Here is a 19,729-nt window from a genome sequence, read left to right on the forward strand (position 1 = left end):
GAAAAACCAACCAGGGTATAATCAATCAATGGTATCAATGCAGAGCACTGCCTTGGGACAGTATAATACAATAGAATTAGCGGACACATCCCCTGCCCATAAGAAGTTAACAGTCTAGAGGACTGTAAAGACCCAGGCACCCTGATTTAGCCACTGAAAGGAAATTCCCAAGATGGAAGGCAGAGAGGGTACTCTCCAGACCACAGAGTTGAAGACAGAGATCTCGGTGGGAAATTTGGAGTTGATCCTTCTACTTCTGTCCCAGAGGAGCAAGGGTAGAGCGTCATTAAGTTTTTCCGCCTTCATTCCCTGCTTGTTGAAATTGTCCTTTAAGCATGTTCCCTTTGGAGTGAGTGTGTGTTTGGGGTTGTGGGTTGTGGAGCTCCACAAGAGAGGAGATGAAAAAGTGAACCCAGGAGCTTTGTTCCTCCCTCGAGTCTTTGGGGACCCACCCGGGCACTGTCATCTGCCCCTTTAATAACAATATCTCTCCTCCCCGCCTTCTGAAACTCTGCCAAGAGCTCCCTAGGTGCTGGCTGCTCTCAATAAAGTCCCGGCTGCTCTTCCCCCTGGTCCTTCCCAGGAAACCAGAGGTTGTCTGGGCCTCTGCTGAGATGCCACCCCTCTCTCCTCTCTGCATTCATATATTCAGTCATATTTATTGAGCGCTTACTATGTGCAAAGCACTGTAGTAAGCGCTTGAGAGAGTACGATAGGATAAGCAAACACAATTCCTGCCCAGGAGGAATAGTGCCCAACTGGGTCTGGCACAAAATCCACTCTGGTTTCATCTAGGACTGGGGGGATGTTCCCTTTCGTTTTGATGCTAGGAGGTAGATCCTTGGATGGTGTGGAGGCGACTTGTCCCACAAGGCTACCGGGCTCGCTGTCCTTTCTCAGCTGACTTTGGTTCTGGCCCCATAGGCAGGTGGACAGACAGGCAGATGAACAGGCAGCTCTGATACCTCCAAAAGTGTGGCCCTTTCTCATTTCCTCCTATTCTGCTTTTGTCCCCAGGACTTCCGGAAATACGAGGAAGACTTCGACCCGTATTCCATGGTAAGGACCATCTTGCCGCTCTGCATGGGTGGAAGAGAGGGGGGAGGTGGGAAACAGAGGTGGGGAACCCGGACGGAGAGCCGAGAGAGAGGCGCCAGGAGGGTCGAGCCCAAGGGGCAGGGAAATATGTCAAGAGCTGGAAAGTCCCCGGGGATTCTGGTGGAACAGGTGACCAACACACTTGTGTGTCTGGGCTTTGCAGCGGTCAAGTCAGCAAGAGTTGGGTCCCTCAGAGCCTCTGCCTTGGATCCTTGAATGTGGCTCCCCCAGTCAGTCAATGAATAGTATTTATTTATTTTCAATTTTTTTGGTACAACATTTAAGCACTATGTGCCCAGGACTGTACTAAGTGCTAATAAATAATTGTGGTATTTGTTAAGCACTTACTATGTGCCAGCCACTGTTCTAAGCGCTGAGGTAGATACAAGCAAATAGGATTGGATACAGTCCCTGACCCACATGGGGCACACAATCTCAATCCCCATTTTACAGATGAGGGAGGTGAGGCAAAGAGAAGTTAAGTGATTTGCCCAAGGTCAAATCTGCTGGTGTAGATACAAGGTTGGATGCAGTCCCTCTCCTGCATGGGGCTCAGTCTTAATCCTCATTTGACAGATAAAGTAACTGAGGCACAGAGAAGTGAAGTGACTTGCCCAAGATCACACAGCAGACCAGTGGCAGAGTCGGGACTAGATACCAGGTCCTTTTGACTTCCAGGCCCATGTTCTGAACTCTAGGCCACGTTGTTCTCAGTACAACTCTGTTGCATTGTACCTTTCCAAGCACTTAGTACACAGTGTGCTCAATTAATACCATTATTGATTTTTTTCTGTATGGTATTTACACTTTTACTATGTACCGGTCACTGTACTAAGTGCTGGGGTAGATACAAGGCTCTCCGATTGGACACAATCCCTGTCCCACACGGGGGCTCACAATCTTATTGTTCCACGGTTAAACTACATTTTTTTTGTCTTTTTCTCTTCTCTCCAGTTCCTGCCGGACCAGATCCTGGGGAAGGATGTCCGCCTCCTGCGCATTAAGAAGGTGACGTAGTCAAGCTGGAGGTGGAGAAAGGATGGTCCATTTCTGGGCCTCCTTTCCCCTCTGGTATTCTCATGGTAGCCTCGGCTCCACCACTGCGTGACCTTGGTCAAGTCATTTCACTTCTCTGTGACTCAGTTACCTTATATGTAAAGTGGGGATTAAGACTGTGAACCTGGCGTGGGACAGGACTGTGTCCAACCCGATTTGCTTATGTTCTCCCCAGCATTTAGTACAGTGCCTGGCACACAGTAAGCGCTTAATAAATACCACAGTTAAACGCCGCTGAACCAGAAAGCCCTGGGCAATGCCTAGGCTCACTCAATGCTCAGCTGGGCAGTGACAGGGACGGGTGGGGGTGAGGGAGAGTCTTGGCCCCAGTTGTGCCAGGGAAATAGTGGGTGTGAAAAGGCAATCACCATTGCCGTCTTCTGGCAAAGCAGTGAAGCTTCACCAGAACTGGGTCACTGGGCCTCTCTCTCTCTCTCTGTCACTCTGTCTTTCTCTCTCTCTCTCTCGGATCTGATGGACACTCACGGGTCCCTACCTTTGCTCCCTTGCCCCCAGTCTGCATCCCCGGAATTGGCCGGGCGAAGGGATCGCAGAGGGAGGGGCCTTCCAGGATCGAACTGCCGCAGGGCTCTAGGAGAACGGGTGAGAGGTGCCAGGGAAGGGTGGTAGGTGCCAGCTGGTGTCAACAGGCCCCCTGGGGCCCGCTAAACCCATAATCCTGCATGGGAGAGAGTGAGAGAGAAGAAGACTTGGAGGACTCCTCTGAGCCTTGTCAGCCTCCTGTCAGCTGCCTGCCTTACCAGCTGCTTTGCGGAGGGGAGGGGAGGGCAGAAATGAAGAATTGAGACCGAGGGAGGGAGAGACCCTTTAACCTGCTTCCTGTCTGCTTTCCCATGCCTTGCGGGGGCCCCCGAGTCCTCATGAGCAAATGCATGACTTCCTGCTGGGGCATTCCAGAGAGGAGCCTCGTCCCTCCCCTAGAAAGCCCTCTGCGGCCTGAGCAGGGCACGTGGAGAGGGACCCGCTGTGCACTGAGGCGACCTTGGGGAAGTTAGAGCAGCCAGGCTCCTCCCAATACTCATGGGATTTGATTGAGATCCTGCAAGATGGCAAACTACAGAAGCAGCCTGACCTAGTGGATGGAGAATGGGCCTGGGAGTCAGAAGGACCCGGGTTTTAATCCCGGCTCCGCCACTCGTCTGCTGTGTCGCCTTGAGCAAATCACTTCACTTCCCTGTGCCTCAGGTCCCTCCTCTGTAAAATGAGGATCAAGACTGAGAGTCCCACGTGGGACGGTGACTGTATCCGGCCTGATTAGCTGGTTTCTACCCCAGTGCTCAGTAGAGTGCCTGGCACATAGTAAGCACTGTACTAAGTGCTTGAGAGTGTACACTATAACAGACACATTCCCTGCCCACAACGTGCTTAACGGTCTAGCGGTGGGGAGAAGTAGTGAGAGAACGAGAAAGAGAGAGGCAGGAGGAGGAGGAGAAGGCCCTCTTTTTTTCTAAGGTAATAATAATAATAATGTTGGTATTTGTTAAGCGCTTACTATGTGCAGAGCACTGTTCTAAGCGCTGGGGTAGATACAGGGTAATCAGGTTGTCCCATGTGAGGCTCACAGGGTCAATCCCCATTTTACAGATGAGGTAACTGAGGCACAGAGAAGTTAAGTGACTTGCCCACAGTCACACAGCTGACAAGTGGCAGAGCCGGGAGTCGAACCCATGACCTCGGACTCTGAAGCCCAGCCTCTTTCCACTGCGCCACGCTGGTCTTCAGAGAAGAAATTCCACCATCTTTCTCCAGCACCAACTTCAGTGACTCAACTTACCCCTGAAGTCTTGTCCCAACCCTTCCCTCCCTTCCCTCCCACTGCTCCTTAAACCCTTCCTCTCTCACCCCATCCTCGGTGGAAGTTAAAGTGACCCCTCTACTCCTTGTTTAAGGGCTAAATTCAGAGTCACCTAACTTCTCTGGGCCTCAGTTACCTCATCTGTAAAATGGAGATTCAATAGCTGTTCTCCCTCCCCTTTAGACTGTAAGGCCCGCATGAGACAGGGACTTTTCTGATGGTAATAAAAACAAATAAAATACCATTAAAAAGTCCCTGTCCCACATAGGGACTTTTAGTGTTATTGTTATATTTGTTAGGTGCTTACTATAGGCCAACGCTGTACTGAGCAGGGGTAGATACAAGATAATCAGGATGGACACAGGTCCTGTCCCTGGGCCTCACAGTCTAAATTGGAGGAAGTAGTATTTAATCCCCATTTTACGGTTGATGAAACGGAGACACAGAGAAGTTAAGTGACTTGCCCAAGGCCACACAGCAGGCAAGTGGAGGAGCCAGGATTAGGAACCAAGTCCTCTGACTCACAGGCCCATACTCTTTCCACCAGGCCGTGCTTCTTCTACTTTACTTCCATTCTACTTTAGCACATAGTAAGTGCTTAACAAACACTACAATTAATCTGGGGTTCTCTCGGGGAGAAGTAAGTGGCGTTTGTAGGGACAGCCCAGTCGGAGCCTTGGCCTGACCCAGAGACGGGCTCGTGTGTGTTTGACTCTGTCTCTCATTTCCTTCGCCTCTGGGGGACCAGGAGGGATCATTAGACCTGGCGGTGGAAGGGGGTGTCGATTCCCCGATCGGCAAAGTGGTCGTCTCTGCGGTGTATGAGGATGGGGCCGCCGACAGGCATGGTGAGTAGGGGGAGGGGAGGGACGGGGCGGTGTCTGCCAGATCTGGGGGTAAGGAGGAATTCAGTGCCCGTGTGCCAGGCCCAGGATACTTCCTGTCTCTGAACAAAGAGGAGGAATGGCCACGCCACATAACCCAGCTTGCCCTCTGTGCCTGTGGTTTCGTGCCTGTGGTTTCGTGCCACAGCCAGAGGGCCTCCTCCCGCCTCCCACCAACCTGCTCTCCTATCCCTCCCTCTGTCCGCTCCCTCTTCCCGTCAGATCCCTGCTCCTCTGGCTCAGCTCAGCAGGCCGGCCAGTCAGTCGATCGATCCATTAGTGAGTACCCACGGTGTGCCGAGCGCTGTACTAAGCTTTGGCAAAGCCCAGGCCAGACCAGTGGCTAGCTCGATGGGGAGCTGGAGCTCTGGCTGTCTTCGCTGGCCACCCGGGTCAGGGGCTGGGGTCTCTGCCATTCCCTGGGGGATAAGGGGATTCCTGGTTGGCTTTCTGGGATCCTCTTGGCACGTGTGGAAACGACGACACCTGCATCACTGGATGCAGGGAGACAAAGTGCTAATTGGCCAGTGGGATGCAGCCCGTATGCGCATAGATGAAAACGGAGCCTGAATTTGATTTTAAACCGTACTTTATTACTCTACTCCCATGGACTGTGTGTCTGGACCAGCAGGGAGGGTGGGAAGAGGAGAGTAGTTCAGGTCAAACCATCACACCTTGACACCTCTTTGATTGCAGCCATGGGTGGTATTGGAATTCCCTGAGAGCAGAGTTTTTTTAATGGTATAAGTTAAAGGTTCACTATGTGACAAGCACTGTACTGAGCACTGGATAGATACAAGATGATCGGGGTTGGACGCGGTCCCTGTCCCACATAGGGCTCACAGTCTTAATTCCCATTTTTCAGAAGAGGTAACAGGCACAGAGAAGTTAAGTGACTTGCCCGGGGTCACAAGCAGACAAGTGGTAGAGTTGGGATTAAAATCCAGGTCCTTTTGACTCCCAGGCTTGGCTCTTTCATTCATTCATTCAATAGTATTTATTGAGCGCTTACTATGTGCAGAGCACTGTACTAAGCGCTTGGGATGAACAAGTCGGCAACAGAGAGAGACAGTCCCTGCCGTTTGACGGGCTTACGGTCTAATCGGGGGAGACGGACAGACGAGAACGATGGCACTAAACAGCGTCAAGGGGAAGAACATCTCGTAAAAACCGATGGCAACTAAATAGAATCAAGGCGATGTACAATTCATTAACAAAATAAATAGGGTAACGAAAATATATACAGTCGAGCGGACGAGTACGGTGCTGTGGGGATGGGAAGGGAGAGGTGGAGGAGCAGAGGGAAAAGGGGAAAATGAGGCTTTAGCTGCGGAGAGGTAAAGGGGGGATGGCAGAGGGAGTAGAGGGGGAAGAGGAGCTCAGTCTGGGAAGGCCTCTCGGAGGAGGTGATTTTTAAGTAAGGTTTTGAAGAGGGAAAGAGAATCAGTTTGGCGGAGGTGAGGAGGGAGGGCGTTCCAGGACCGCGGGAGGACGCGACCCGGGGGTCGACGGCGGGATAGGCGAGACCGAGGGACGGCGAGGAGGTGGGCGGCAGAGGAGCGGAGCGTGCGGGGTGGGCGGTAGAAAGAGAGAAGGGAGGAGAGGTAGGAAGGGGCAAGGTGATGGAGAGCCTTGAAGCCTAGAGTGAGGAGTTTTTGTTTGGAGCGGAGGTCGATAGGCAACCACTGGAGTTGTTTAAGAAGGGGAGTGACATGCCCAGATCGTTTCTGCGGGAAGATGAGCCGGGCAGCGGAGTGAAGAATAGACCGGAGCGGGGCGAGAGAGGAGGAAGGGAGGTCAGAGAGAAGGCTGACACAGTAGTCTAGCCGGGATATAACGAGAGCCCATAACAGTAAGGTAGCCGTTTGGGTGGAGAGGAAAGGGCGGATCTTGGCGATATTGTAGAGGTGAAACCGGCAGGTCTCGGTAACGGATAGGATGCGTGGGGTGAACGAGAGGGACGAGTCAAGGATGACACCGAGATTGCGGGCCTGCGGGACGGGAAGGATGGTCGTGCCATCCACGGTGATGGAGAAGTCTGGGAGCGGACCGGGCTTGGGAGGGAAGATGAGGAGCTCAGTCTTGCTCATGTTGAGTTTTAGGTGGCGGGCCGACATCCAGGTGGAGACGTCCCGGAGGCAGGAGGAGATGCGAGCCCGAAGGGAGGGGGAGAGGACAGGGGCGGAGATGTAGATCTGCGTGTCATCTGCGTAGAGATGGTAGTCAAAGCCGTGAGAGCGGATGAGTTCACCGAGGGAGTGAGTGTAAATGGAGAACAGAAGAGGGCCAAGAACTGACCCTTGAGGAACTCCAACAGTTAAAGGATGGGAGGGGGAGGAGGCTCCGGCGTAGGAGACCGAGAATGATCGGCCAGAGAGGTAAGAGGAGAACCAGGAGAGGACAGAGTCCGTGAAGCCAAGGTGAGATAAGGTACGGAGGAGGAGGGGATGGTCGACAGTGTCAAAGGCAGCAGAGAGGTCAAGGAGGATCAGAATGGAGTAGGAGCCATTGGATTTGGCAAGAAGGAGGTCATGGGTGACCTTAGAGAGAGCAGTCTCGGTAGAGTGGAGGGGACGGAAGCCAGATTGGAGGGGGTCTAGGAGAGAATGGGAGTTAAGGAATTCTAGGCATCGATTGTAGACGACTCGTTCTAAGATTTTGGAAAGGAAGGGTAGTAGGGAGATAGGACGATAACTGGAGGGGGAAGTGGGGTCAAGAGCGGGTTTTTTTAGGATGGGGGAGACGTGGGCGTGTTTGAAGGCAGAGGGGAAGGAGCCCTTGGAGATTGGCTCTTATCTAGTAGACCACACTGTTTCTGCAGTATTCTCTCCCAAGCTCAGGCACAGTGTCAGAAGATGTTCAATAAAAGCTATTATTATTAATCACTTGTATTTATTGAGCATTTACTGTGTGCAGACCACAGTCCTAATCACTTGGGAGAGTAATTAGTAGGCATGTTCACTGCCCAGCAGGAGCTTACAGCCTAGAGAACTGTATTATTATCATTATTATTATTATCACAGTAATCTGTTGAGGCTTTCTAAGTGTCGAGCACTGTTCTAGGTGCTGGGGTAGGTACAAGTTAATCACTTTGGACACGGTTCCTGTCCCAGTCTGAGTAGGAGGGGGAAAAAGCCATTGATTGATTGATTCTAGGGGCTAGGGCCCGTCCAATTAGACTGGAAACCTGTCATTGGGCAGGGACTGTCTCTATCTGTTGCCGATTTGTACATTCCAAGCGCTTAGTACAGTGCTCTGCACATAGTAAGCGCTCAATCAATACTATTGAATGAATGAACTTTGGGCTGTGAGACTTTGGTTTGCCACGTGAGGAAGAAGGCACCCAGCCTGCCACTGGGAAGTGACATGAGGGCTGAGGCCACGGATCCCCTTGCTAGAGCACAGCCTCTCTCAAAGGACAGGGTCTGTATCTAATTCCCACCTGTGCACCCTTTCCCAAGGCTTAGTACAGTAGTCTGCACAGAGTGAGCACTCAATAAATGCTAATATTCTACCAGGTGGCATAGCACAAGGAGATGAGATCCTGGCTGTCAATGGGAAGATTTTGATCGATGCCACTCTGGAGGAAGCCCAGGCCACCCTGACCAGAGCCTGGAATCAAGGAGGGGTGAGTAGGGGCTTCCCATCCCGCCACACACAGCCATGATGGTGGTCCTTCATGTCCCCAAGGGCATAGAATCGATCTCTGGGCTCACACATCCCCAGTCCAGGATTTTTCTCCTCGTTGCTCTACCTCTTTGTAATAATGATGGTATGTGTTCGGCGCTTACCGTGTGCCAGGCACTGTACTAAGCACTGGAACAGATATGAGCAAATCGCGTCGGACACGGTCCCTGTCCCACGTGGGGCTCATAGTCTCAATCCTCATCTGACAGATGAGGTAACTGAGGCACGGAGAAGTGAAGTGACTTGCCCAAAGTCACACAGCAAAGTGGCAGAGCCCGGATCGGAACCCATGACCTTCTGACTGGCAGGACCATGCTTGATCCACTAGGCCATGCTGCTTCTCAATCTTTATATCACCCTCCCGACCACCAAGGATTGACCTCTCGTGTCGCTGAGCTGCCCTTCCTAGAAAGGCATCGTGGGGTTGGTACGTGGGGTGCGACCTAAAGAGGAGACGTAGGTGAGCACAGGGGAGAAGGCATTATCCCGATGGGAACAGAGACACAGAGATTCCTTCTCTGCTCTGCCCCTTCCTTCCTCCCTCCCCCTCACATGGCTCCTTGGCTGCTCTGACTTAGATGGAAGCGTGATGGTCATATAAGGGGCTTTGAGATCTAGTGACAGAAGTGGCCATCATGGAGTCATCATGGGAGGATGTTTCGTTTAAATGGGTCTGTTAGCCTTGGAGATGACTTCTTTCCTCCTTGCCCATGGCAGGAGGAAAGCTCATCCCAGGAGAGTGGAGATGTTCCTCATTTTATCCCCACCGCAGGAGCGGGTGTGTGGTAGGTAGTACGTGGCGGCAGCTGGAGCGTTTTGGGTGCTTATTCTCGGGGCTGATATCCGCTTCCCCCTCCCACAGGATTGGATTGACCTGGTCATTGCAGTGTCTCCGCCCAAAGAGTACGACGACGAACTGTAAGTGTTCTCCGGGATAGAGGCCCACGCGGTAACTGACCCCTGGCTGGTTCAGCTCTGTTTCAACTGACTGGAGAAAACAGTCTACCTGTAAACTCCTCACGGTCTGTCTTCCCTCCCACCCGTGAACGCCGACAGATCGCCTTTAGCCCCATCCTGCCCCAAAACATCCTTCTTCAGACCTGTATGTTTTCCACGCTGTGCTCTGAGAGCAAAGTTATCCACAGTTAACTCTGTGGGCAGGGAAACAAGCTGGCATTTTAAAGCCAAGTAGGACATAAAGTGGGCATTTCGCCACAATATGCTGTGGTGGTAAAAAGTATACAAGGCACAAACACACTCACACACACGCCATTTGTATGCGCCTCTCTCCATTCTGAAAGCCGGAGTCCTAATTCTCTAACTTACAGAACCAAGTCCGCATCCGCTAAGAATCGATCGAGGGTATTTTTTGATCTAAGGCTCTGTCTTGAGGTTGTGTAATTCCCCCTAACATTTTCAACCCCCAAGTCTGAATTTGAGGGAAGGAGCAGGGGGGTTGTGTCCAGGAACTGACCGGGCAGGAAGGAAATAACCCGAGTCACTAATTTTGCTTGTGTTTTCCCGCCCCGTGTGCGTGTAGCTCTTCGCCTCCCTCCTCTGCAGCGGCAAGCCCTCAACCAGTCAGAAAGATTTTTGAAGCCAGCGTCCCTGTGCACAGACAAGGGTTTCTCCTGCAGCTCTAGTGGCCACAGTGACCCTTCCTGGTGAATAGATGGCCCCAAGGGGCTCTGGGTCGGTCCTCCTGGGGGAGGACGTACGAGGGCCAGGGCACGAGGTCTTGCCGGCCTGCCCGTCCAGGACATGATCCAGTCTGGCCCCTCTGCTGTATCGCCTGCCGTGTGTCACGGGGTTCTTTGGACTGTGCTCCGCTGACAAATGTTACGGAACCAAAGTGTTCTCACTTTCCCCCTCCCCCGCCACCTGACCAAAATTTGTCAGGTGTCCTGCCCTTGGAAGTTCAGTCGATCATTAAATCCATCAGTGGTATTTATTGAGCACTTACTGAGTGCTTGTGGCTCTGGGGGGCCTGTTGAACCTTGGTCGGCAATGGGATTTAGGCCCTGCAAACAGTCTTTGACATTCTATCATAGAGTCAAACCCACTGAAGGCAAGACTGTGTTCAAGGGGGGTGAGTGTCTCAGAAAACATTATTGACACCCTCCGCCCATCCCACCTCCGCCATATGCCTTCTGGGTGACCTTGGGCGAGTCACTTCACTTCTCTGCGTCTCGGATGCCTCATCTGTAAAATGGGGATAAACTACTTAGATTGCGAGACCTATGTGGAACAAGGACTGTATCCGATCTGATTACTTTGTATCTGCCCCAGTGTTTAAAAGCACAGAGCTTGCCATTATTTTTGGTACTATTGTGAAAATACTGGCAGCTTTCTCTGTCCTTTTGCCATTCAAGTTGGGCCTGGCTCAGACCCCATTGGTTCCGAGGGGAAAGGCAGGTCCTCCCCGCAGCAGGACGTGCTCTTGAGTGGTTTTTATAATAATGGTATTTGTGCTGAGCCGTCTTCACTGCCTCACCAGGGCCCTCTGTGTCAGGGGCAACAAGGGCAAGGGGCCTGGCAGGGAGACTAGGTCAACCTGAGGTCACAGAGCAGAATATTTCCTGAGGCCTCATCAAGGACAGACACCATTGTGTCCTAACCCATTTCCTAAGTCTTCAAGCAGTGAGAGAATCGAGTGGTGAAAGTTTAAGGACTTGATCCCGAATGGAGAAGTACAGGCTTTTGGACATTTATTTCCCTGAAATCTCTCTCAGAAAACTAAAGGAAAGATGAAAGAGAATTTACATTTCTCCCTTGGCATTAAATTCAGAAACGTGGAAAGCTTAAACAGAGGTCAGGGTGAGGTTATTGTCGGAGGGCAAGGGTGGAATTTGCAGTTGTTCTGGGCTTCTGTGACCTCAGATAATTTTGGATCGATTTATAGCTGGCCCAAAGAACTGGAGTTTATGTTCCTGTGTCCTGCTGTTGCCTGAGTCCTTTTTGGATCAAATTTTCCTGATTTGTCCTCTCGTCCCTCCTGACTTTGCCCACAGGAGGGTCCTGGAGAGTGCCGAATGGAATCAGTCAATCAATCGATGACGTATACTGAACACTTCCTATGTGCGGAGCACTGTACTAAGCACTTGGGAGCCAATAGTACAATAGAGTTGGTAGACGGGCTCCCTGCCCACAAGGAGTTTAGGGGAGACAGACATTAAAACAAATAAATAATGGTTCTGTATCTAAGTGCTGTGGGGCTGATGGTAAGGTGAATATCAAGTGCTTAAAGGTGCCCGTTTACCCCACATGTGGGAGAATCTGGCCACAACTATGGGATGGATTTGTACTAACAGATTTAGGATCCGGGGATTAAAAAATAGACGCTGAGGTTACAAGTGCAGATTCAGAGACTGGACAGAGGTTACATGGAAAATTTGGTTTTTTATATGACTTTGGTTACATGTCTTGTAAAATATATAAAACTCCCCTCGGTGTCCCCTCTGCTCCCAGAAGCATCCAGGGGCTCCTCTCTACCACAGAGCCGGGGCAACGTACGGCCACCATCTTGTTTCCACTGGGCTCTTCCCAAGTGTTTTCCTTGACCTTGTGTCTGATGCCTCCGGCCCCCTCTTCCCCTCCCTCTCACCTGAGCTCTTGATCTGGTATGGGAAGGGCAGGTGGTGGTTCATTCATGAAAATGTGCATGATCTTTCCGAGATGACTAAATTCACTTTCATTTCCCTTTGGAATCCGCTCAGCCTGGGTTTACCTTAGACCCTCAAATTGTTTCATTTCTGTTGCAGGACCTATTTTTGAAATCCAGGAGGAGACACCAGATGCCTCTAAGAGATAGCAGACACTCTTAATGATTAAATCTGAACCCATGAAGGATGATCCGCTTGGGGATGTCTCCAGTACTTGTGCCACTGGAAGGCTTTTGATCAGTCGCTTCAAGGCTCCATGAGCCATGAGCTGGACCAATCCTGTCCTTACCAGCTTCCACCCAGTGATCCTGATTGATGGCGCTGGGGCTAAAGATGAGCCTCTCGTTCACACCTCCCCACACACACACCTCCACCTCCAATAGCTCCTGAGTAACAGACAGGAAGCTCACCGGAAGGAAATGTGAATTTGGTCCGGAATAACAATGATCAGTCACTTAATTTGCTGGAAAACCCAAAACACTGTGAATTCTTTCTTTCCCAAGCTGTAGAGAAAAATTCCTCAGATAACTCCATTGACCTGATCCTGGGAATCTTTCATCTTCATCGGCCTAGACAGAATAAACCTTACCCATTAGTTTGATTAAGAAACATCAGATTCGCTGTAAACGAAATCAGTCAATAATCATGAGATTGTAATTGTTTTGTCAATACTGTTTTTGCTTATTTTGTGATCTACAATAAAAGGATCCTTTTGGAGTGTGGGCTGTGTGTAGTTAGGTTTCTTTTTAATATACTGTTAAGGACTTACTATGTGTCAAACACTGTTCTAAGCACTGGGGTAGTTACAAGGTAATCAGGTGGGATATAGTCCCTGTTTGAAATGGAGCTCACAGTCAAGTAGGAGAGAGAATAGGTATTGAATAACCATTTTACTGTCGAGGAGACTGAGGCCCAGGGAAGTTAAGCGACTTTCCCAAGGTCCCACAATAGGCAAGTGGGAGAGGCAGGATGAGAACCCAGGGCCTCTGGCTCCCAGGTCTGGGCTTTTTCCACTAGGCCATGATGCTTCCTTGGGTGATTCTAAGAGATCATCTTGTGGAGTTACAACAGAGGTGCCTCTCTCTTCCTCTTTCTTCTCCCCTCCTCTCTCTCTCTCTCTCTCCCTCTCTCTCTCTCTCTCTCTCTCTCCCTCCCTCCCTCTCCCTCTCCTCACTTTCAGCTTCTAGTCTGCCTGCAGTGTTGGGTGGTTAACTGTGCTCTGTCTTAGGCTCTGTTCCTGTAGTGCGACCCTAAGGGGCAGGGAAATTGAATTGGGAGTTCACCGCGGGGCCATATATGAGTGGACCAAAAGGTGGGAACTCTCTGCAGTCAATCCAGGTGGTATCGTTTATACTGTTACTGAAATTCTCTGGAAAATTATTTTGGGTCTTTTCTGCTTAACTATCTTAACTTCTGAAGGGTTTGGTAGATGGGCCAGTTTGCAGAGTTGATTTGTCATGAAGGGGAAGGGTAGTGTTATTCACTGAACATCCAAATGGGGAAATGCACTGTACTTAATCAAATGTATTTGTTGAGCACTTACTGCGTGCAGAGCACTGTATTAAGTGCTTGGGAGAGTTCATTATAATAGAGTTGGTAGACGTATTCCCTGCATACAAGAAGCAGGGGAAGAAGTGTGGCCTAGAAGATAGAGCACGGGCCTGGGAGTCAGAAGGACCTGGATTCTAATCCTCCTCCTCCACTTGTCTGCTGGGTGAACTTGGGCAAGTCACATTAATTCTCTGTATTTCAGTTACCTCATCTGTAAAATGGGGATTAAGAATGTGAGCCCCATGGGGGACATGGACTGTAGCCAACTTGATTATCTTCTATCTACCCCAGCACTTAGAACAGTGTCTGGCACATAGTAAGCACTTAATAAATACCATAAAAAAGAAGCTTACAGTCTAGAGGGGGAAAAAGACATTAAGATAAATAAATAAATTATGGATCTATGCGTAAGTGCTGAGGGGCAAGTAAACAGTGCAAATCCAAGTGCAAGGACAATGCAGAAGGGAGTGGGAAGGGATTGTTGCCCAATTGTACATTCCAAGCGCTTAGTACAGTACTCTGCACATAGTAAGCGCTCAATAAATATGTTTGGATGAATGAATAGAAGAAATGAGACCTAAAGCTTAAGGCTTGGAAAAATACCACAGAAATAGTAGATATGTTCCCACAAGAAGCTACAAAGAGTGTAATCAGAATAAAAAATTGAAAGTACAGTTGATCGTACATATATAAATGCCAGAGGGTATAAGAAATAAATATGTACCTACTAGAGGAGACAGAAGAAAGAGAAAGGAAGATGTGTGGCTGTGCCTTGGGATGTGGTGTGTTGAGAGGATTCCTTTCCTTCCCTCTACTCGACCTGGAAGTCTAGTAGTAATAATCATGGTATTAATTAAGCACTTACTAGGAGCAAAGCACTGTGCCAAGCCATGGGGTAGATACAATACAATCAGATCAAACAAAGCCTCTGTACTACATTCATTCATTCATTCAATCATATTTATTGAGTGCTTACTGTGTGCAGATCACTGTACTAAGTGCTTGGAAACTACAATTTGGCAACAGAGAGAGAGAATCCCTACCCAACAATGGGCTCAAAGTCTAAAAGGGGGTAGACAGACAACAAAACAAAGCAAAACAAGTAGATAGGCATAAATAGCATAGGATTTACACTGTGTGGAGGATTAATCAATCAATGGCGTTTTTTGAGCACTTACTATGTGCAGAGCGCTGTACTAAGCGCTTGGGAGAGAGCAATACAACTGTTAGTGGAGGAGGGATAACAGCACTTAACAGCATTTTACAGATGAGGAAACAGGCCCAGAGAAGTGAAATGACTTGGGTGAAATGACTTGCCCAAGGTCGCTCAGCAAAAGCAGGTGGCAAACTTGGGACGAGAACCCAAGTCTTCTGGCTCTCACTCCTGGACTTTTTCCACTAGGGCACTTTGCTTCTTGTGTGTCCTCTCCCCCACCTCACCCCCACCGAACAAAAGACGTCCTCATTTTAAATACATCTGCATACTCACCCCTGCTGAACATCTGGCAGGCTTTTAAGTACATCCTTATGCTACTTGCAGAAGCATCTGAAACCTCATTTTTCCCATGGAACTTGCATCCTGTCTATCCAGAGTGTCCTCATGCTGGCCGAGGTGGATTAGCTGGAGAACTGGGAAGACCGCCTTCTTCCAGAGGCTTGCCCCGCTCTGCAGCCTCTGGAAGGAATGAGCCACTGAGCTGCCTGGCCAGAACAAGGGTTCTCATAGCTGCCCTGGACCTCGGGGGCCGGGGGGGGGGGGAAATCCCAGGGGACTGGCCAAGCAAGGCTTTGTTCTCCAGTAGGAAAACCGAAAAGATGTATATTCCCACATGTGGGGCCTGGGCACGTGCAGTCTCCTCACACAGTCTGAAAGAGACCGATTCGATTGGGAAGGGAGGCATTGAAGAGTTTGGCCGGGAAGGCAGGTGGCTGAGTTGGTCAGCCCTCACTCAGATCTATGTGCCTGGTGAGGGGAGAGAGCTTGAGAACAGAGAAGAGGAAAATGTTAAAAAGGAAAAGTAACTCTAAGAGAAGAAAACTAAAATTAAAACTTGAAAACATCCTGAGAATAACCTGCACGGGAACACTTAATATGGAAGATTGTGCAAAGAATGAGGTCCCTGCCTGGAGGCAGGGTATTGGACTCGTTGACCTCTTGAAGTCCCTTCCTTCGTTATAGTTCCTCTAGAATTTCTTGATAAATGCCAAAAGAAAACATGGGCGACTATTCATTCATTCAATAGTATTTATTGAGCGCTTACTATGTGCAGAGCACTGTACTAAGCACTTGGGATGAACAAGTCGGCAACAGATAGAGACGGTCCCTGCCGTTTGACGGGCTTACAGTCTAATCGGGGGAGACGGACAGACGAGAACAATGGCAATAAACAGCGTCAAGGGGAAGAACATCTCGTAAAAACAATGGCGACTAAATAGAATCAAGGCGATGTACAATTCATTAACAAAATAAATAGGGTAACGAAAATATATACAGTTGAGCGGACGAGTACAGTGCTGTGGGGATGGGAAGGGAGAGGTGGAGGAGCAGAGGGAAAAGGGGAAAATGAGGCTTTAGCTGCAGAGAGGTAAAGGGGGGATGGCAGAGGGAGTAGAGGGGGAAGAGGAGCTCAGTCTGGGAACGCCTCTCGGAGGAGGTTATTTTTAAGTAGGGTTTTGAAGAGGGAAAGAGAATGAGTTTGGCGGAGGTGAGGAGGGAGGGCGTTCCGGGAGCGCGGTAGGACGTGACCCAGGGGTCGACGGCGGGATAGGCGAGACCGAGGGATGGCGAGGAGGTGGGCGGCGGAGGAGCGGAGCGTGCGGGGTGGGCGGTAGAAAGAGGGAAGGGAGGAGAGGTAGGAAGGGGCGAGGTGACGGAGAGCCTCGAAGCCTAGAGTGAGGAGTTTTTGTTTGGAGCGGAGGTCGGTGGGCAACCACTGGAGTTGTTTAAGAAGGGGAGTGACATGCCCAGATCGTCTCTGCGGGAAGATGAGCCGGGCAGCGGAGTGAAGAATAGACCGGAGCGGGGCGAGAGAGGAGGAAGGGAGGTCAGAGAGAAGGCCGACACAATAGTCTAGCCGGGATATAACGAGAGCCCGTAACAGTAAGGTAGCCGTTTGGGTGGAGAGGAAAGGGCGGATCTCGGCGATATTGTAGAGGTGAAACCAGCAGGTCTCGGTAACGGATAGGATGCGTGGGGTGAACGAGAGGGACGAGTCAAGGATGACACCGAGATCGCGGGCCCGAGAGACGGGAAGGATGGTCGTGCCCTCCACGGTGATAGAGAAGTCTGGGAGAGGACCGGGTTCGGGAGGGAAGATGAGGAGCTCAGTCTTGCTCATGTTGAGTTGACTACTTGTGGGACCCTTGCAAAAATTCCATTGTAGGTCTCAAATCCTCTACTCCTGCCCTTCAAAGCTTTACTGAAGGCACATCTCCTTCAAGAGGCCTTCCCTGACTAAGCCCCACTTTTCCTCAACTCCCACTCCCTTCTGTGTTGCTCTAATTGGCTCCCTTTGCTCTTCCCTCCTCCCACCCCCATAACACTTATGCACCTATCTGTAATTTTATTTATTTGTGTTGATGTCTGCCTCCCTGACCCTAGACTGTAAGATCGTGGTGGGCAGGGAATGTGACTGTCTATTGCTGTATTGTACTCTCCCAAGCACTTAGTACTGTGCTCTGCACACAGTAAATATGATTGAATGAATGAAATACCAGCTTTAAAGGAAGGCATATTAACTTTTTCTGGCCAATAATTAGTGAAGCTACATATCAACACCACCATCCTCCTTGACTTAGAAGTCTGTCAGTCAGTCAATCGCATTTACTGAGTGCTTACCCTGTGCAGAGCTCTGTACTAAGTGCTTGGGAGAGTGCAAAATAACAATGTAACAGACATGTTTCCTGCCCTCAACGATCTTACAGCCTAGAAGTAAACCCACACTCATGACTGGTAACTCCGTCTCCCTCCCCCCAATCTCTGGGCCTGCTGTGATGGCTTCTGCCTCTTGTGATTCATCAGCCTGATCACTTCTCTGTGCTTCAGTTACCTCATCTGTAAATTGGGGATTAAGGCCATGAGCTCTAAGTGGGACAGGTTCTGTGTCCAACCCAATTATCTTGTATCTAACCCAGTGCTTAGTACAGAGTCCGGCATATAATAATAATAATAATGTTGGTATTTGTTAAGCGCTTACTATGTGCCGAGCACTGTTCTAAGCGCTGGGGTAGACACAGGGGAATCAGGTTGTCCCACGTGGGGCTCACGGTCTTAATCCCCATTTTACAGATGAGGTAACTGAGGCCCAGAGAAGTTAAGTGACTTGCCCAAAGTCACCCAGCTGACAAGTGGCCGAGACGGGATTCGAACCCATGACCTCTGACTCCAAAGCCCGTGCTCTTTCCACTGAGCCACGTATACTAATCGCGTAATAAATACCATGAAAAAACCAAAAACCTTGGGACTATCCTGAACTCTGCCGCTTTCTTTCAACTCCCACCTTCATTCCGCTGCCATATACTGGAAGTATTTTTATAATATCTCCTGGATCCACTCCTTCCTCCCCACCGAGGCAGCTACTCCTGTAGTCCGAGCTCTTGTTTGAACTTGGCTAGACTATTGCATCAGTCTCCTTGCTGGTCTCCAGGCCTCCAGCCCTCTCTCCACTCCGAGGTGTAGTTCATACTGATGCATAGAGAGTCGCTCAGCACACATCTCTCCATTCCTCAAAACTCTCCAGTGGCTTCCCATCTCCCTCCACATCAGAAACTTCTCACACGGGGCTTCAAGGCTCTCAACCAACTGGCTCCATCTTACACCTCTGCTTTCTTCACCTGGTAGTCCCCAGCTGGCTCTTTGCTCCTCTCAAGCTCACCTCCCCTCTCTCTCCATCTCTTCATCCATGCTGTTCCTCTAGCCTGGAACTCCCCCCTCCGTAAATCTGACAGATTACAGACCCCCCCCCCCCACATTCAGTGCCCTCCTAAAAATCTCGGCCCCCCCCCCCCAAGTCATTTAAGCCCACCGGCAATCTCAGGCATTTAGGTACTCATTTATATCCCTCCTGAGCGCTCTTACGTTATTCACTTACTTAAATCACTGTTTTTAAATATTCTTATATCTGTTTCCCCTATTAAAGTTTTAGCTCTCTGTGGGCAGGGAAGGTAGTACATTATTATTCTACATTCACCAAGTGTCTAGTCCAGTGTATCGCACCAAGTGGCCATTCTAATACTTAGCTCCTCCGAGAGGCCTCCCTTCACTAAGCCGCACTGCTTTGTTTCCAATATTCCTGTCACGGACATCCTGAAGAAGGTCGGCTAATGAAGGCAGTGAAGACTGCAGTGGCCATCAAAGTGACTATGCTGCTCACCCCCCGGAGGTGGCGAGAAGCAGCGTGGCTCAGTGGAAAGAGCCCGGGCTTCGGAGTCACAGGTCATGGGTTCGAAACCCGGCTCTGCCACTTGTCAGCTGTGTGACTGGGGGCAAGTCACTTAACTTCTCTGTGCCTCAGTTACCTCATCTGTAAAATGGGGATTAAGACCGTGAGCCCCACGTGGGACAACCTGCTTCCCCTATGTCTACCCCAGTGCTTAGAACAGTGCTCTGCACATAGTAAGCGCTTAACAAATACCAACATTATCATTATTATTATTAAGTGCGGCCCCGCCTCAGCACTATGCTGCAGGCGCTTCACCAGCAAATGGGTTTTGCACTTTAAAATCTCAAGTGCACTTTGCAAGATTCTGCAGCCTCATCTGCCTATTTGCTTGCTGTACTCCGGACCCCAGAGGGAATACCACTGGCAGGGATGAAAGAGCGCAAACAGCACCACACAACCACACAAGCCACTAACACTAGGCACATAGTAAGTGCTGCTTAACAAATACCACAGAAAACAACAAAAACAGAAATATATATATTGTTGGTATTTGTTAAGCGCTTACTATGTGCCAAGCACTGTTCTAAGCGCTGG

At 50.0% G+C, this 19,729-nt stretch overlaps 1 protein-coding gene across 2 annotated transcripts in view; it reads left to right on the forward strand.

Moving 5' to 3' along the window:
• Positions 1 to 10,716, forward strand: part of USH1C (USH1 protein network component harmonin) — a 70,653-nt gene extending 59,937 nt beyond the window's left edge. The window contains exons 21-26 of one of the 2 annotated variants that reach the window (XM_039911372.1): positions 1,018 to 1,059; positions 2,053 to 2,106; positions 4,719 to 4,818; positions 8,373 to 8,482; positions 9,404 to 9,459; positions 10,082 to 10,716. In XM_039911372.1, the coding sequence (XP_039767306.1) occupies positions 1,018 to 1,059; positions 2,053 to 2,106; positions 4,719 to 4,818; positions 8,373 to 8,482; positions 9,404 to 9,459; positions 10,082 to 10,184 (465 nt within the window). In that variant the 3' untranslated portion in view covers positions 10,185 to 10,716. Of the gene's footprint in view, positions 1 to 1,017; positions 1,060 to 2,052; positions 2,107 to 4,718; positions 4,819 to 8,372; positions 8,483 to 9,403; positions 9,464 to 10,081 lie in introns of those variants that run through there. The other variant, XM_039911371.1, reaches the window with a different exon arrangement.
• Positions 10,717 to 19,729: the final 9,013 nt, after the last annotated feature.

The sequence above is a fragment of the Ornithorhynchus anatinus genome, chromosome 3 (genome assembly GCF_004115215.2).
Source record: "Ornithorhynchus anatinus isolate Pmale09 chromosome 3, mOrnAna1.pri.v4, whole genome shotgun sequence".
In the NCBI taxonomy this organism is placed as follows: Eukaryota; Metazoa; Chordata; class Mammalia; order Monotremata; family Ornithorhynchidae; genus Ornithorhynchus; species Ornithorhynchus anatinus.